General features: G+C 39.4%; 2 protein-coding genes across 2 annotated transcripts in view; one reads left to right on the top strand and one right to left on the bottom strand.

Moving 5' to 3' along the window:
* The first annotated feature begins 2,354 nt into the window (after window positions 1-2,354).
* Window positions 2,355-8,423, top strand: hpda (4-hydroxyphenylpyruvate dioxygenase a). The gene is made up of 14 exons (XM_033977888.2): window positions 2,355-2,439; window positions 2,622-2,648; window positions 2,781-2,843; window positions 3,258-3,362; window positions 3,439-3,481; window positions 3,591-3,673; window positions 3,921-4,010; window positions 4,081-4,187; window positions 4,551-4,628; window positions 5,101-5,263; window positions 5,965-6,036; window positions 6,144-6,266; window positions 7,369-7,485; window positions 8,138-8,423. The coding sequence occupies exons 1-14, from the start codon at window positions 2,437-2,439 to the stop codon at window positions 8,249-8,251; spliced, it is 1,188 nt and encodes a 395-aa protein (XP_033833779.1). The 5' UTR covers window positions 2,355-2,436; the 3' UTR covers window positions 8,252-8,423.
* Window positions 8,319-17,585, bottom strand: part of LOC117381033 (E3 ubiquitin-protein ligase RNF43) — a 78,863-nt gene continuing 69,596 nt past the window's right edge. Inside the window, exons 3-9 of the mRNA XM_033977871.2 lie at window positions 13,327-13,401; window positions 12,980-13,114; window positions 12,795-12,896; window positions 12,547-12,714; window positions 12,364-12,466; window positions 10,845-12,272; window positions 8,319-10,768 (exon numbers count right to left, since the gene is read on the bottom strand). Of these exons, the coding sequence (XP_033833762.1) occupies window positions 10,743-10,768; window positions 10,845-12,272; window positions 12,364-12,466; window positions 12,547-12,714; window positions 12,795-12,896; window positions 12,980-13,114; window positions 13,327-13,401 (2,037 nt within the window). The 3' untranslated portion in view covers window positions 8,319-10,742. The remainder of the gene's footprint in view (window positions 10,769-10,844; window positions 12,273-12,363; window positions 12,467-12,546; window positions 12,715-12,794; window positions 12,897-12,979; window positions 13,115-13,326; window positions 13,402-17,585) is intronic.

Below are 17,585 nucleotides of genomic sequence, written 5' to 3'. Positions count from 1 at the left end.
CTGAGGACTCTAGAGCAGACTACCACACAATCCTAGGCGGCCCACTGTGCTAGGTACGCGTGTTTGCAAAGTAGCATCGTGCTAACTGCCGGATAGCATCACTTTAACCATCTGGCGCGAAAAGCTCGCCCATTTACTCATAAAACTGCTAAAACAAATGACACACGGCAAGCCCAACGAGTGTATATAACATAAAAAATATGTCACAGCCAAGCGCACAAAAGAAATCACTTCTTTTTGAAATTTAAACCGAGTTACTCACTCAGAAAGAATCAGCTGACACAACGGTGACTCAGTAGACTACACTACTTCCGCATTCCCGCGTGATGACAGCAGCCTCATCCAATCAAAAGAGAAGGACCCGTGACGTATGCACCAGTCACAGTGAGGGATTCTCACAGACCAATCATAATGCACAGAAATAAAGGATAGGAGTAGCACACGCCCACGGAAGAGCCAATGAAAAACAGGTCTAACTGTTACCGGCGCCAATAGAAAATCACAGCGCGGCACAAAGTGGACGTCCCCACAAACACGACGCGGTACGTGCGCGTGCCGCTTCAAAAGAATGAACTCTGAAAAGCCATGTACACGAGGCTTAGTAAAAAACAATCAACGGAACATCAATAAGAAAAGTAAAGAAATCCTTATCCGTTTTACCTTTAGTCACACCGTAAATGTGCTGTGTATAATGTAAACAGAAGTCTGTCTGCTGTGGTATAGAGTTTAGACTTGACTAGGCACTACTTTAAATGAGTGTTTGAGCTGACCTTACATGCACTTTGAAACCAAACCAAGCATATGCACTTTAAAATAAACAATGACCTTTTACCTGGCCATTAGGGCAACATGCATGTCTCATTAATCCTGCTGATGAATAATTAACCACCAGAAAATCTACAGAGCCTACAGTGGGACTAGTAGCCTATCTATTCTATTCTTTATTTGAGTATATAAGATATGTCCAACCTTGGGTGTTATTTAAAATAGTGTATAAACTGTAGTACAAGTATGCGTGGCCTCATAGCTCCCTCTAGCGCAGAATACGGGAAGGAAAAGTCTTGTTTGGATTCTGAGGAAGGCTTATTTTCAGGGCGAGTGGGGATAATTTATTCTAAACAATATTTAACAAGACAATACCTAACTTATGAAACTGTAGACTATACTGTCCTAAGACTCTATACACCTATAGCCCTGCTTGTGGGCTACAAATTCAGTGCAAAGTTAACATTTTCCTTTCTGACATATTTCATTTTTCTTTATTTATACAGGGAGAGCCCAACAAGAGCGCAAGACTCTCTTTTTCACGAGCGCCCTGTTAAAACACAAAACTAGGCAAAGAAAAAACACACAAAACAAATAACTACTTAGGTGCATTTATATCATTAAAAAGGTGCAGGTGTGAGTATAAATGTTTATCACCTGATTATTAAAATGCATTAGTGCCCACAATGTATCCAGTTTTACATGTCCTTCAAATGTATTCCATTTTTGGGAAGCAAAATAACCAAATTTTCCCCCATTTCAGTTCTAGTGCAGCTAGTTCTCAGATGGAGACAGTCAAGAGACCTTGTATTAAAAGTTCCTGTATCAAAGTTCAACAAGCAAATGAGGAACAACAAGTAGTCCCTTATAAATACAATTTATACAGTGTTATTCTCTTCTGACTGATAGCAATGGATTCAATAGCAAAGAGTGTATTATCTCTCTCTCTTTGTGTGTGTGTGTATGTATATATATATATATATATATATATATATATATATATATATATATATATATATATATATATATATATATATATGTATATATGTATATATGTATGTATATATATGTATATATGTATGTATATATGCATATATATGTGTATCCATCGGTCTGGGTTCTGTCTGAATAATAATTCGGAACCAATTACATGTAGCATTGTCAAATTTAGTTTCCTTCAGGTGCTTCAAGGCTTTAATTAAATCAGAACCACACAATCTTGTTTATCATCAAGGGCTGTGAAAATATAATTTAAAACTTTTGTGGTTGCAGTGACAGTACTATGTCCTTTTCTGAAACCTGATTGGTAAGACTTAAATTGAGCATTTATTTAAATAAATGGTAACTTGATTTGCAAAAAACGTTTCTAAAACCTTTGCCAGACAAGCTAATTTAGATACTGGCCTGAAATGATTTACATTTTTAGTTGTCCCACATAGATGGACTGACTGTGGTAGAGATGGACAGCGATGGACATTCTCACATTCACATGGTCAAAAGTGAGGAGGCGGACAGGTGGGTGGTGGCGGGAGGACATCCAGATGGCCAATCACAGGTGGACATTGGGACTGTATTTTTTAGGTCAGAACTTATCAGGTCAGTCTTTATCTGCAATCTAGCACTGATTTAGATCTTTCATTTTTTGGACATTGAAGCCTACTTCATTTGATCATGGTAAGTTTTTTAAATATAGCTCAACTGAGGTTCAAATTTTTCAGTTTTGTCTTGAAATTATGACATTTGGATTAAAATATTGTAAAATGATTTATAGTTTTGCTTTACTATACCAAGTTATACTTAACTCAACAAATCAATATTCTTCGGATCATAGTAGTTGAACATTTTATTTCTTGCAGACAAGCTACACAGACAAAGGAGAGAAGGTGAGAAGAAATCTGTCACTGAACTGCAGTCATGATCTCACTGCATGACAAAGTTGTGTTACATATTTATAAGAAATGACTGACCAAATGACAATGTGAGCATTTATTTTAATATATGTGTTTTATTCTTAGCACAAACAGGGAAGGTTTCTGAGGTTTCATCATATCACCTTTTGGGTTGGCAATGCTAAACAGGTCAGTTCCAAATTTTTGCAATCGTTTGCTTATTAAATAGTGTTAAAGTTTATTATAATTATTACAATTTGAGTTACTGAGTTGTAACTAACCAGATTACTCACAACTAATACATCATTCAAATGATCATCTAGTAGTAATGATTAACAGGACTATACACAGACTCTTTTTTTGGTACTCAAATGTGCAAACAACATCAATGAGTCCTCAAGCAGAATCACTTGAGCTACATCTGGATCAAATGTAGTTACATATTCATGAGCCTAACATTTAATCAGTTTTATAAGTCACCAGATTATTGGTTTAGCAAAAATAATCATTTTTGCAGCCCTAAAATTGGTTGAATATTTCAAACATCATCAAATTACAGACACAGCTGTTGAAGCGTGATTATGAATGTCCACATTTTTCTAGGCAGCCTCGTTCTACTGTGATAAAATGGGATTTGAACCTTTGGCCTACAAAGGCCTGGAGACTGGGAACCGAGATGTGGCTGGACACGTGATCAGACAGGACAAGGTAAAATGTTTATTGTAACGTCATAAATGCATATCCACCTAAGTAACATCAATAATGTTTTGGTTTTTTTTCCTAGATCATAGTAGTATTTGAATCTGCACTTAATCCTGGGAATAAAGGTTGGTTGTGATATAAGAACACAAATCCTCATGATGTAGATTCTATGGACCATTCTGTCTATTTCTATTGCATTGAAATACACTGTGAAATGTTTCTTTGTTTCTCAAGAAATGGGTGACCATTTACTAAAGCATGGGGATGCAGTCAAAGACATTGCTTTTCAAGTGGAAGACTGCGATTTTTTGATTAAGGTACTGTTGATCATGCATAAGTGATACATGCAGAGGTGGGTCTGCAATGTCACTTTAAGTCCACGAAAACAAATGCTTTACTGAAGAGCAAGTTCTATTTACAGTTATGGACAGCAGTTGTGTTTTAGTGATTCTCTTTACCTTAGTCAAGGTCAGGTGGAGCTTTACATAACAGTGTTGACTACAGAGTGAACTACAGTGAACTGAAACTGATTAAGTGTATTTGTCTTTTTTATTGCACTGACAGACAGCAAAGGAGAGAGGGGCAACAATTGTGAAGGAGCCCTGGGTTGAGGAGGACAGTCATGGCAAAGTCAAGTACGCTGTGGTTCAAACGGTACGAGAAGCAAGCTACAAAACAATAACACATTTATTAAACTAATTTTTTTTTTCTTTTTTTGTGGCAGTATGGAGACACAACTCACACATTTGTTGAGTACCTGGGACCATACAAGGGTCTTTTCCTGCCTGGATTCAAAGAGCCCCTGTTCAAGGATCCCCTATTACAAAAACTGTAAGCAGTATCAGGTTGTCTTGTCTTGTCTTTGCAAAAGCATTTACAAACCACAGTGTAATATGAAGAGTTCATTTACAAAAACAGATCAATGTCATTTGAAAAAGGAAGCTTGCAGTTTACTCTTAATATAGTAATGTGTCAAAAAGCCAAATCTGTTTTACTGCTATCAAAATATTATTCTATCCCTTCTTGAAACAATCCACTATACAGTCACTGATAATATCTCTAGAGGATGCTAACAAAAAGAAAAAAACACTTTTTTGGGACATTTATTCAATTTTGTTTTTGTCAATGAACTCTTCTTTTTTAACTTTTGCTTCTATGCTCAAGTTGTGTGTATCTTCTTCTTACTTGTTGCAGTCCCCCAGGGGGTTTGAGGTTTATTGATCACATTGTGGGAAACCAGCCAGATGACCAAATGGTGCCAATTTCAGACTGGTGAGGCCCATGTCCCAGCTCACGTACACACGTACCATGAGGCAAAGTACACTTTAATTTGTGACAATGTTTAATAGAGTAACCTGTGTAGGCCATTTAAAAGTTTGTCAACTGGAGGAAAAAGTGAAGTGGGACATAATGTGATTTCAATGGCGAAACTGGGATTATCCTCACCATATATGTGAACTATGTATGGAAACTCAAGGAGGTTTTGGCAAATGATAACCACTCAGTTACATGTAAATTATATCAGCCCACTGTATTATCTGTTTATTCAGTAGGTAATTATAACAAATATTTATGCTTTAATGTTGAGCACACAACAGTTTTTCACTTTATCTGCAGCTATTACACAGTTTGACACATATTATAATTTTAGTGTAGCTCAATAGAAAGAGCCTAAACAAAGTCTAGACAAATTGAAATGCTCAAATATGATCAAAATGTAACATTTAGGTTCATGCTTTGGCAGGTATCAGAAGTGTTTGCTGTTCCACCGGTTTTGGTCCATTGACGATAAGCAGATCCACACACAGTTCAGCGCTCTCAGGTCTATAGTGGTGACAAACTATGAAGAGACTATCAAGATGCCCATTAATGAACCAGCACAGGGGAAAAAGAAGTCACAAATCCAGGTTTGACCAGAACAAATAATGCTACCAGACTTCAACACTGAACACTGGATGGCAGTGTTTAGCCATCATTATACTGTTTTGACATCCAGAGGCTTTTTCCTTCAGGATATTTACAGCAGATTTAGCATTTCAAAACAGTTAAAATAAAGACAGTTTAACATATAACACAGAAGTACTATTTAGGTATTTAATGCCTAGTGGTCAAGAGTCAAGATCTAACCATAAAATAACTCTTTTTAAAAAATATTGTTTGGTTTTGGGGAGTATTTGGTATGACACTATAACATTTTATTGTTATTTTAGATGTAAACTACCATACTGATCTAAATATGGGTTAATAACAGAAATGGGCAACTGGCTTCCTGTTCAAAATTCCAGTGCTGATCTCACGTCTTAATGGTACAATTTTACTTGTTTTTTTATTGTTTAAAAAATAGATATGTGACATTTCTGTACCATGTAAGACCCAGAGTCTGAACTTCTTGAATAATTACAACTAAGTACAGAGCAGGGGGCGGAGATAGGGGGTAGTCACTTAGCATTCAAACCTTGAATGCAGGACAATGCAGGCTTACTCAAACATGCTTGAATGAATCGAAATACATCTTTGAGCACTGTTATACGTGATTATAAATGTCAATTCTACATGATATGTCTTTAACAGTTATCTTTCCTTGCTGTACTTACCATATTATCCACAGGAGTATGTTGACTATAATGGAGGCCCTGGTGTGCAGCACATTGCCCTCAACACAAGCAACATTATTGAAAGTGTAAGTCGCCTATGATTACATTTAGAGCCTCAAAATACGTAGTCCACCCACAGCTGCACATGCTGGGACAGGCTTCTTTATGTCTATTCTATTCTGGTCTTCAATAGATCATGAACCTGCGTGCCCGGGGGATGGAGTTCCTTGCTGCACCTGACACGTACTATGACACCCTACGGGAGAAACTCCGAACTGCCAAGATCAAGGTGAAGGAGGACCTGAAAGTATTACAGGTAAGTACCTACAAACAAAGAAAAAAAAATATGTTTTTAGATTTTATTTTATTTGTGATGATGGCATTTGGTACTAACAACCAATAAGCCACAAGTAAAGATGTTTTATTACAATTCTTTTAAAAATGGATTTATTCTTTTAAAAGTGTATTCTTTATTTCAGACCCAAATATTTATTAATTATATATTGATTATTATTAACAAAATAATATCTTTGATTCATTTGTCATTATTTTGTTAATTTCTATTTCAGTCATTCAAGTTTTATTTCAGACTCCAGTGGGTCCTTATAAAACATTTAAAAACAGGCAGAAAACAAACAATAATGATCGTCTATGTCCATATAAGCAGAGTTTAGAGGTGTACCTGACACTGCTCTACTCAGGCATTATTAAAACATTTATAATTTCATTTTGTGAGTCCTCAAGGAGCTTCACAAATTTATATACACACTTTCTGATTACAGCATTCAAAGTGGAAACATTATTCTGCACAGCAAACTACACAGCAAACTGGCACTTGTCCATCCAGGGACTCAGTAAAATAGAAGTGCATCATTAAATAAAACCTGCAGCTTCTTACATTTTCTCTTACTGTAACTGCACCACAAGTAGGCAGTATAGAGTGGTGTGTGCTAAGCTTTGAACAGAGCCGTATTTAAATTATTTGTACACATGAAATCTTTGTGCCAAGATATTACCTTGTGCATAAAGTTTGCATTACTGCCTCTGAATGCCATCATCATCCCTGATATCACTCCTGATGATGTGATGATATTTGATTCACCACCGAAAACTCCCCTCACAGATGAAAAGCAGAAAACACAGTGCTCCATTGTCTTAATTGATTAACAAAATACCTGAACAATTTTAGTTTTATTGTTTGTTTCATTTAGATGCTTTTTGTACTGTACATTAAAGATACAATATGTGTTATGAAACAATTGATTGTAATTTCAACCTAAAGCAAACTTACATTAGGTTCTATATTATAATTTATGCAACATGATATTTTTGTAAGTCTTCAAGATGCAGCTTATTTTTTAAAATCTATTGCTTTATATTCTTTGGGCTTATGTTAATATAATCACCTTTATTTTTAGGAACTGAAAATCCTTGTTGATTTTGATGACAAGGGATACTTGCTTCAAATCTTCTCCAAACCTGTCCAGGATCGGCCCACCCTCTTCCTGGAGGTCATTCAGCGGTACAACCACTATGTACGCAACATGCTGTTTTTTTAACTTAACCTGATTGCAACCAGATTTATCTGATTATAATCTTCTGGTGTTGAGTTTAAGGAAGAGTGTATGGATTTACAAGCCTGCTGTAGCTTTACCTTTAGCACTTTCAAGAAGCAGAAACACCTGTTAACAGCTCCCACCCAGTGCGAAGAGTATAACAGTAGCCCCCTTGTAAAAACTCTGTAAATCCATCAGACATACAGATTAAAAGGCTCTCTGCCAAACTGTAAAAGAGGGAGGGAGGAGGGTTGGGGGCATTTGGATTGGGTTGCATCCCCTGGCACTGAATTTTTAACATGGAGCACCCTGCTTGTCAGAACAGGCACCTCTTGTCACGCTCCAACATTTCACTATACACTACAGATGTGGATACAATGCATGAAAGCTGGAAACTAGACCCCCGACCACACCAAAGAGTCACCCAGGGCAACCACCAACACTTGATCTTTTTGATTATCCATGAAAATATTTACGTGATTAATTTACAGCAGCAGGAGCCAAGTGGTGCTTAAACTCTGTGAGAATATTTGTGACCCAAACATCAAAGTTTAACAGCGAACATCCTGAAGCCATAACAAACTGGTCTGATCTTTAGGTAATTAGCCATCTGTGTGTGCTGTGTCTGCAGGGCTTCGGAGCAGGAAATTTCAAGTCGCTGTTTGAGGCCATAGAGAAAGACCAGGACGCCAGAGGCAACCTGACTGCACTGACAGCAGACGGCCGGAGTAATGCTTTTGACTGAGCACTATACTACTACAACAACACCTACTACTACAACTACTATTTCTACTACTACTGGGGGTGGGACAAAAATATTATATCACAATTTTCTTGAAGACAGACCAAAATTTAGATTTTACACAATTCGTGTAGTAGCTTTATAAGTTGTAAATAAATGAATCCGCTTGTTCTAATACTTCACAATTAACTGTGATTGGTTAATGAGTTACTCACCCATAAGTTTAAGGAGGCTAATCAATATGATGAGTGGATGGGCAAAAGTGTGTGTGTGTGTGTTCATAAAGCTGCATTAAACAGAGAAAAAATGGCGCATGATATCAAACAAAATAGAAGATTGTCACATGGAATGTACTCCTGAGGAGATGCCTCAGCAGAAGGATGGGTCAACAAAGTGTACCATAACTTTAACTTTAATGGATGATATCATGACCATATCTCCCAGCCCTAACAACAACTATGCAATTCAGTCTTGACAAATGAAACAGCAAAATCACAAGTCTTATTTCAAAATAATTTATTTGCATATAATTGGAATGAAGACAGGTGGATATACATCTGTGATAGCACTTATCCTTTTCCATATAGAAACATTCGGTCTATACAGAAACCACTTTTAACCTGGACACATGGATAAATATATTAGTAAATAAATATATTAGTGACACGTCACTATATTGAAATGTTCTATTATATATAAAATACAACACTATTTCATTTCTGTTTCAGTTGTTCTCTTTTTTACACAAAAGTATCCAAAATATACTGACATCCCTTAAATATCTGGAGGGATTTGAAAAGGCAGTTTCAGCTGATGATTCTTGCAAAAACACAAGATTAAAACAAATATAATGATTTATATTTTTATAGTGCTGATGATTTTGGCCTTGTTTAAATTAATACTCTGGGTTTATATTGTCTTTAATAAACTCTAAAGCCAAAGTGCTGCCGGTAGTTCAGTCATTTGTATTAAGGCATAGGGATACACCAGGCACAACACGACTGGTGAGGTAATACAGGGACTGCAGTTCAATGCTGATTGTCAGAAGACATGCTCATTTCGAACATGTTCTCTCTTGATGGTGGAGACAATTATTGGGGGACAGGTAAGGAAAGGGTATGTGTCTTTGGTTTGGCAAATAAGAGCTTAGTGAATTAAGGTGTGCTTCTGGAGCAAGCACTATTTTAATAGCATAATAAGGCACTAAGTGCTGTGAGCTCCTGTGTCTCCATCATCAAATAAAACTGTATTTGCAGTTAGAAAAATACAGTAAATTCACATTTTCATAAAACTTTTTCCTGGCATTATGTCTGGTCTGTGTGGGGCTCTTTACAAAAATATTTATTTTATTTTAATTTAAGTTTTAGATTTAGTTGACACTGTAAGAGGTCTAATGTGCCTGTTGCTTATAATAAGAGGCTGCTCTGGCATGGAGGGACCATCACAGCAACAACATTCAGAACTTTAAAATAACTGCCAATGTGTTTGTTTTTTTCAGAGAAAAACTATCACAAATGTTAAGTGCTAAAAGCTCAAACCTGGTAATACAAATTTGGTCCTAGTCATTTGTTTTTAATGATAATTATTGCATATGCAGTTGTTATTAAAATGCACAGCCAAATTATGTTCTGGTTGTGAGAAAGACACCTAAAGTTAGATTCCAATGAGAACAGACTGGTTCATATTTGTGTGGCTACAATGTGCTATACTGTGTAAAACTTCAGTTACAGAAGGCCATAGAAGTATCCTTATTCAAGGACAGCGGGATGCTTCCAAAGCTGATGCCCTTCACTCTCCACTTTAGTGTTTAGCACCAACTATGTTTGACATGGCCAGGACAAAACCACACCAATAGCTTTTAATGACAAAGACATTATCAGTCATACCAATTTGATGAATACAAAAAGGCTACAAAAAGCTGAGAAAAAACATACATTTGTTGAGAACAGCTGCCATTTTTGAAATAATGAAAACAGGGCTCAGCACCAACGTTGCACCAAGCTGAAGAATGAACCTCCTCGCTGACAGAGGGAAACATGTTTGAGGGATTGTGAACGTTATTTTGGAGGACTACAGCAGTACCTTTAGAGACCCCTGTGTGAGGCAGGTTAGAAATCCAAGCTGAGGTAGGCTCTCTCAGCTGAGACTGGACTCAGCAGAAGATAAGGATCAAGAACATGAAGTACCATGACCAATCAAGTGACCGAGTGAGAGAGGATTCAGGAGGCTCTCCTCAGCGAGCATGGGACCGAGTCTAACCATGTGGATTATATTCAACCACATTCCCTTCAGCTGTCTCTCAGGACATTAGGGATACACCATTCAAATGGTTCTGAATCTTGTCAATCACATTTTCTATTTATCGGACATTTCGGACACAAGAGCAAGACCGTTGTGGTTGAATTATGTAAAAGGTATGGCAGCAATTAGCAATGAAAGGCTTGTCCATTCTGGCTCCTATGTAGCAGCGTGAATCTGGGATTGCAACAAGTTTTCATACTCCTGACTCCTCCTCAGATCCTGCAGACACACACAGAAAGTTACAAACAGTTTCAGACAGGACAAGGAATGTACAGAAGTCAGAAGAGAATCTCACCCTGATTATGTTGTAAGGTTTGGCAGTATAAACACATATCTGTGCCTATGTCTGCAGCAGCCCCATGGTGGGAGTGGCAGGGTGGTCTGTCCATAGATCTCCCAGGACCCTGCAGTTGGGGGTCTGAGTGGGACTGCTGCACCCGCTTTTGCCACACCACATGTGTCCCAGGGCAGCAAGGCCAGTCGTCCATGCCCCCAGAGTCCAGTATGAGAGGCACAGGCAGGAGGGTAGGCCTCAGCTCAGGAGGGGAGCAGCAGAAGCCTGCACCCTGCCCGTAGTGAATGTGGATGTGGTCGTCCTGTAAATCCAAACTCTGGTGGAAGCGTACAGTAGCCCCATCAAGGACACAGGCCCCCACCCTCCCCAGAGGAGGGGGTGTGTGGGAGTGTCCCGTGTGGCAGCAGTGGGACTGCAGCTGTAGGGGGACAGGGGACACCACCACTGAAGGTCCAGGGCTCAAATTGGGCTCCTGGGCCTCTGTGCCAGGGCTGGGACGGTCTGTGGGCTCTGGCTTTGGGCAATGGCAGGGACTGTGCTTGGAAGAGTCCAGAGGATGTGAGGGGCCCGTGGGTACAGCGGCCCCCTGTTCCTCATCAGAGCCTCGGGGTGGGGCCTGGGTGTGCTCTGAGTCCTCATAGTGGTGGTGCCTGTGGCGGTGGAAGTGCACGTGGCTAAAGACAGTCTGAGGCTGCTCCTCACAGCCCGTTTTATTCACCACAGAGTCCAGAGAGCGGGGCCGCGCCTGGGCCCCTGGCTCTGGGGCCGGGCCGTAGAACACAAAGGGGTCATAGTCACTGCTCAGAGAGCTACGGAAAGTGGACCAGCTGCCATAGACGCCCTGCAGAGACACATCTGTACAGTTTAACACAGAGTCACTGGATGAGCCATGGCAGGGCCCTGAGCTGGAGTCGCTGGCTGGTCCGTCAGCTAAATATCCACTGCGTTCTGTGTGGTAGCTGCCTCCTGAACAGCTGCCCTCATCTTGGTGACTGTGCCCGGCCCCTCGAGGTTGAGAGCCCAGGGCCGAGTGGTGCAGTCTGGAGCTGGACACGCTGCGCTGGGCAGCACACGGGCGGTAGCTGTGGCAGGACCGACGAGGCCCGTAATGATGTGAAGTCCTGCAGTTACCCGTGATTCTGTGGGGCCTCCCAGGGCCCTCTGCAGGGACATGGTATCCACAGTTTGAGCCCAGGGTCCGCCCAGAGACAAAACGTACTGATTGTGGCTCCATAGAGGTCCCAGGATAATGTCCCAAAGAGGGGTAATGTCCAGAGGGTCCTCGGGGGTAGTGCGGCCTCATAGAGAAGGGAATGGCATGCTGAGGGAAGGGGTGCCTGTGGGGGCTGCTGTAGGCCTGGGGTAGGAAGCTCTGGGTCTGCTCTGAGCCTGGGTGCAGTCTGCTCCTCTGACTCTGCCTGTCCGCTCCTGTAAACAACAGTACACATCAGTGTAACAGAAATCACCATATTACACTGCAAACTAAAGTATACTGAAGTATTATGGTCTATAGGCCCACCCATGATATTGTGCATGCACAGGGGACAGGTGCGGTGCTGGAGGAGCCATGGATCCACACAGTCTTTATGAAACTCATGAGCACATGAGATGATTCTCAGGTTCTGAGGAAACAGGAACACATTGTACTTGAAAAGACCAAACACAGTGAATACAAAATTAAATTTAAACTGATAGATACTACCTGTCCGTCTTGGAAGTCTTCAAGGCAGATGGCACACACTGGGCTGGAGTTGCTACTAGCGGACCCCCAGGCCCCACGGTGGCGCTGTGATCCTGAGCAGCCCTGAGAGTTGTAGGTTTTAGTCTCCAGCCGACTGATGGCTCGCATTGTTTGTTGATGAACTGAATCCTGTGTGCATTTTTATAATAGTTCAGTAATAATGTATTTATGCATTCATTATACAACATAAGTGAAGCTCTGGCACTCACCCAGGTCCTATTAGACTTGCACTTATATCGAAAAGCGAAGATTAAGATGATTGTGAGAATCGCCAGGACAATGGTGAGCAGAATACCAACATCATAATGTGGCTGTAACAGAAATATATTGCTTTACAAACTCGCTCATCTAAAGTGTTTTTGTAATTACAGTTTTTTCAGTATCTGTGCCTCACCCATTTGTTGGTTTCCATCTTGAACTCAATTCGCACTGTTGCCTCCTCGTTCTTGTTGACTAAGTCCATTAATTCCTTAGCATCCCCCTCCTCCACTAGGACCACTGGACGAGGGAGCGAGTCTGCCTCTCTGAGCTTTGTAATAAAATCATAAAAAGATGATAATGTGAACACAGGTAACTTTAAACCAACATCTCTCTCTGTCCATGATAATCTGAGTAAGAATCAGAAAATATAAACTATGATCAAATAACAGGCATTCATGAAATAAAAATAAGCTGTGATTAAATATAAATAATGATACTATAGTAATAAATGCGTATAATAAGTGTCAGTGGGTCACTCACCTCAGCAGCAGCATTGGCATCATCGCTGACATCAAAAATAACTGCCTGGGCTCCTTTCTCCAAGGCCATTCGAGCCTGAGAAACAGAAAAACACCACGGTAAAAAACCTTACAAGGGGTTAGAATTCAGTATTTAAAGATTATGTACAAAATAGGTCTATACCGAGGCTTATAGACACCAAATGCTGTTTTAATCCACTAGATGGCGGTCACATCTTGATTTCTGGGGTTGAGTACACTGATCAAAGTACACTTTTACACCTGCCTCCATAGGCCACTTGAAAGTTCACAGGGAAACCAAAATGTAACACGTGTTCTCCATGCAAACCATACACAGAGCGCCCGGGAAGGAAAGACAACCAGTATAAAGATAGATCTGGTAAACCTGGTTCATTTTAACGGTGTCTAATAAAACAGGGTCAGCTCTATATTCCCATAGTTTCCATGTTAGTTAGAAATTATTTTGTTATAGTTAGCAACAATAAGGATCTTGTTATAAAATGCTGGTTAAGTTTAAGACCTTTATGTACAATAATAGTTAAGTTTACAGCTTTGTTGTAGGGATAACATTAGAACCTCATTGTAGGGTTATAGGGTTTGAGTAAGAGTAAAGTTAAAATTAGGACTACAGTTAATGTAAGAGACAAGGTGAGGGTAGGGGTAATGGATTTACTTTCAATTTTTTTTTTTTTTTTATGTGAGGAAAAGAGGTCAGAGAAACATAGAGTGTTTTTCTATTCAAAACTTTCTAAGAAACGTTGGAACACAGAGCTGTGTAAACATACGTACGACTGCAACAAAGCAGCTTCTAAAGTCAACAGATGATTATTACTCATTACACTTTAGTTCTACTGTAGACAACTGACCTACAGGACAAGCATTACCAACTAATGTCTTCCCATTACCAAATCATCACATCCCCCAAGGGCCTGAAATCTGCTAGCACATAATGACGATTCATTTAACTAGTTAATCAGCAAGGTCAACAGCTACACAGCCATGATTCCAACTGAAAGAACTTGAAACACTTGTAGAGGAGATCTGTGCCAACTACCAACTGCCAAGCATTAGCCTTATCCAGCCAAAGTAAAGATAAACTGCAATTAGAGCTGCACAATATATCGCGATTGAGTAGAAATCAGAATTTGTGCTGGCATAATTACCAAATCGCAAAGGCTGCAAGACAGAAAAATGTTGTTAGTTAAAATCTCTACAAGCATGTCATGAAATGCATAGGATCCTTGTATTAGTTTATCAGCTATTTTTCTCTGGAGTTATTTACAATACAGAACATATATTGCATATCCAACCTCAAACACAATAACTATTACCTTATTTCCAAAACCATGCAGTCCTCACCGCTGTATAGATACATGTACTTGGCATCATCTAGTTCTGCTCTATATTATTTGTTATGCACTAGATATCAAATATGACAGCCTGCTAAATTAAAGGCTGAAATTCAAGTCAGTTCAATTCATTTTATTTTTGTAACGCCCAAATCTTCCATATATTTTGCTGTGTTCACATTTCTGGGCATCATATGTAGTTGCTGCAGGGAAAGACTGGATGGCACTGATGGGTCAATAAGAGGTTAAATTAAAATTAGCACAACCTCTTTGATTTGGCTTCCAACTCTGGCGCAACAGTTTCAGCCCTGTTTCATCTCAGCAGTAATTGTAGTACGTGCATAGGCCTAAATCGGGTGCGGTCACATAAGTTTAAAAAAAGAGGCTGGATGCTCGACATGTGGGAATTTGCTTTACCTGGGGTTCAAAAGTTCCAAATGGAATCCTCTAATCCAGGCACTAAAAGGAAGTAAGTCCCAAACAGATACACATCGTTGTTTTTAATAACTTCCTACAGTTCAAGAAGAATCCTGTATCATTATAATACATCTCTCAAATGGGTGGCTTACAGCTTAATAGAGGCTTATTAGATCTGAGTATTAGTAATACCACAATCTGGTCAACAACAACCCACACGCCCAAACATGTTACGCTCAGCCATAAAACCTTAAACAACAATTTACCAAATTTACAACACTGTATTAAAGGGGAATACTATACAACAATGTAAGAGGATCATTAGCTTGGTCATAGTTGTATTTTGATCCATGCATGTTTTAGTAATCCTGCATTGTCCTGCATTTGAGGTTTAAGTGCTCAGAAATGTTGTTTTCACCTACCCCCTATCTCTGCCTATTGCCCTGTACTTACTAGCAATTATTTGAAAAAATCAGACTCATGGTCAAGGTCAAAAATGACATACATACCCATGTTTGTTATAGCGTAATACTAATATCATCAGTTATGAACATTGAATAGCCTGTGTATTGGCTCATAACTGTAGTTGAAATAATAAAATGCTGACACCTAATATGTTCATAAACACTCATTATCATTTTACACAATAATCTTGCCCTTTAAGTGTAAATACTGCAATATAAGCAGCCAATCTGTTGTGATCTGAACAGCAAAGACATGGTTGTGGTCAGGTAAACACCCATCCCTAATGAGCTGAAACTTGAGACAACATTAAACACTATCTGGCAACCGGTGAAAACCCTCCCAGCAGAGCAGAGGAAATAACTGTGGTTTACTGAGGTTTACGGCGCGGACGTCATAAGTGCAAAACTAACAAACAACACTCCGACCACAACAGTCTGCTTCTAATTTTAACAAGGAACTGTGATGAGAGCTTATTTAGGAGGAGAGGTGTAAGGGTTGGGGAGGAGGAGAGGAGAAGAGGGAGACAGGTGAGTCTGACAGGACCGAAGTGGAGGTGGAGATCTGTGCAAAAAAGTTATTGCAGGCATGTCAGCCAGGAAGGTTGCATTCACATTCACACAATCATTACATCAAACTTGGGACTAAATGCAGAACTAAACCAAGACCAGACCAAGACTATACCAGGACTAAACCAAGACCAAACTAAATCTACATTAGGACTTACACTGGGCGTGTAAGTGTAAACGCACCCCCCTAAATACCATGTTAGAATTTTTTAGATCAAGTGTAGCTGGTCTGTAGGAAGGGTTTATTGCAATGATTAATTAGCTTATAAAGCTATACGAAGATCTCCGCCTCCAACGTGCAGCTGTAGTTTAATTCCAATACATTTCTATAACTATGAACAACTGTATTACAATGACACACATCTGAAAAAAGAAGATAAGATTGTAAAAAAAATATTTGTGATTACATTAATGATTTATGACAGTGTGGGGAGCCTAATGTTGCGTAACATTATGTCATTTGGCATAGTCATATTAAACCATAAATTATTAGCTGTTCCTTTAAATTCACTCCATTTTGCTGCAGTTGCCATGGTAGTTAGCTAACTCTTTATAAGCTCAAAATTAGCAATAGCCAGACTTTCATTTCTTTTATCTGAATCCATGTACGTCCATAAAAAGGACAATAAACAAGGAAAGTGGGATGCTTTCACTTGTAGACTACAGCCACAGAAGTAAATTACACTGTGGGAATAAAGAGTGAGAGTGAAGGGCTTTGGAGGAGGAGGAGTGCTGCAGAGGCCTGTGTGTTGGTGCATTAAAAGTGTGTAATGACAGAGAGCAGAGGGCAAGTCCTGCTCTGTCATTTCTGTGACCGATCTCCATGGAAACATCAGGCGCACGGCACAGGGACACGGCATGGCCTTGTGGAACACACTAATACTGGAAACATCCACAAATACAACAACTTATTGTTTTTTAGATTTTAGTTTTACAACAGGGAATGGGCCATGTATGACTTTTCTGTATCTTGAGAATAATTATGAATTTAAAAGTACACACTATCACAAATCACACATTTTATCATAAGCAACGTACTTAAGTTAAAGGTGCACTGTGTGATTTTTCTGGCAGAGGGTGCATCACCTGCTTGTCTCCATGGAGGTGTATTGCTTTGCCTGGAATGTTCTGCAGTGTAGCATTAAACTTATGAAACTCCATTGAGACAAGCCTTTAATGCCATCAAGCCAAGTCACAGGTCAGATCTGTGGAGAGATAGTAACAATGTATGTTTCAAGTTATTTTTCCATTAAAAACACATGTACTTGGACAAAAGCAAGATTTATTAGTTTAATGTCAAATTCTTTTGCAGTCCAGACAAAACAATAACATCGCCATAGAGACTAGCAGACGACAAAGAGCATTGTGCACGAGTTTCAGTTCTGTATGTAATAGTCTTATGTAAATATACAGCTTTCCCAGTATTTCAAGTATTGGTTGAGTGTATGTATATATATATTACA

This window comes from Periophthalmus magnuspinnatus, chromosome 14 (genome assembly GCF_009829125.3).
Source record: "Periophthalmus magnuspinnatus isolate fPerMag1 chromosome 14, fPerMag1.2.pri, whole genome shotgun sequence".
Taxonomy (NCBI): domain Eukaryota; kingdom Metazoa; phylum Chordata; class Actinopteri; order Gobiiformes; family Gobiidae; genus Periophthalmus; species Periophthalmus magnuspinnatus.
The sequence above is the reverse complement of the archived record's forward strand: the minus strand, read 5'-3'. Positions and strand labels throughout refer to the sequence as shown.

Coding starts and splice junctions, on each gene's coding strand:
- hpda (XM_033977888.2), top strand. Junction 3,363..3,438: donor ACGTGATCAGACAGGACAAG/GTAAAATGTTTA, acceptor TTTTTTTCCTAG/ATCATAGTAGTATTTGAATC. Junction 5,264..5,964: donor AAAAGAAGTCACAAATCCAG/GTTTGACCAGAA, acceptor TATTATCCACAG/GAGTATGTTGACTATAATGG.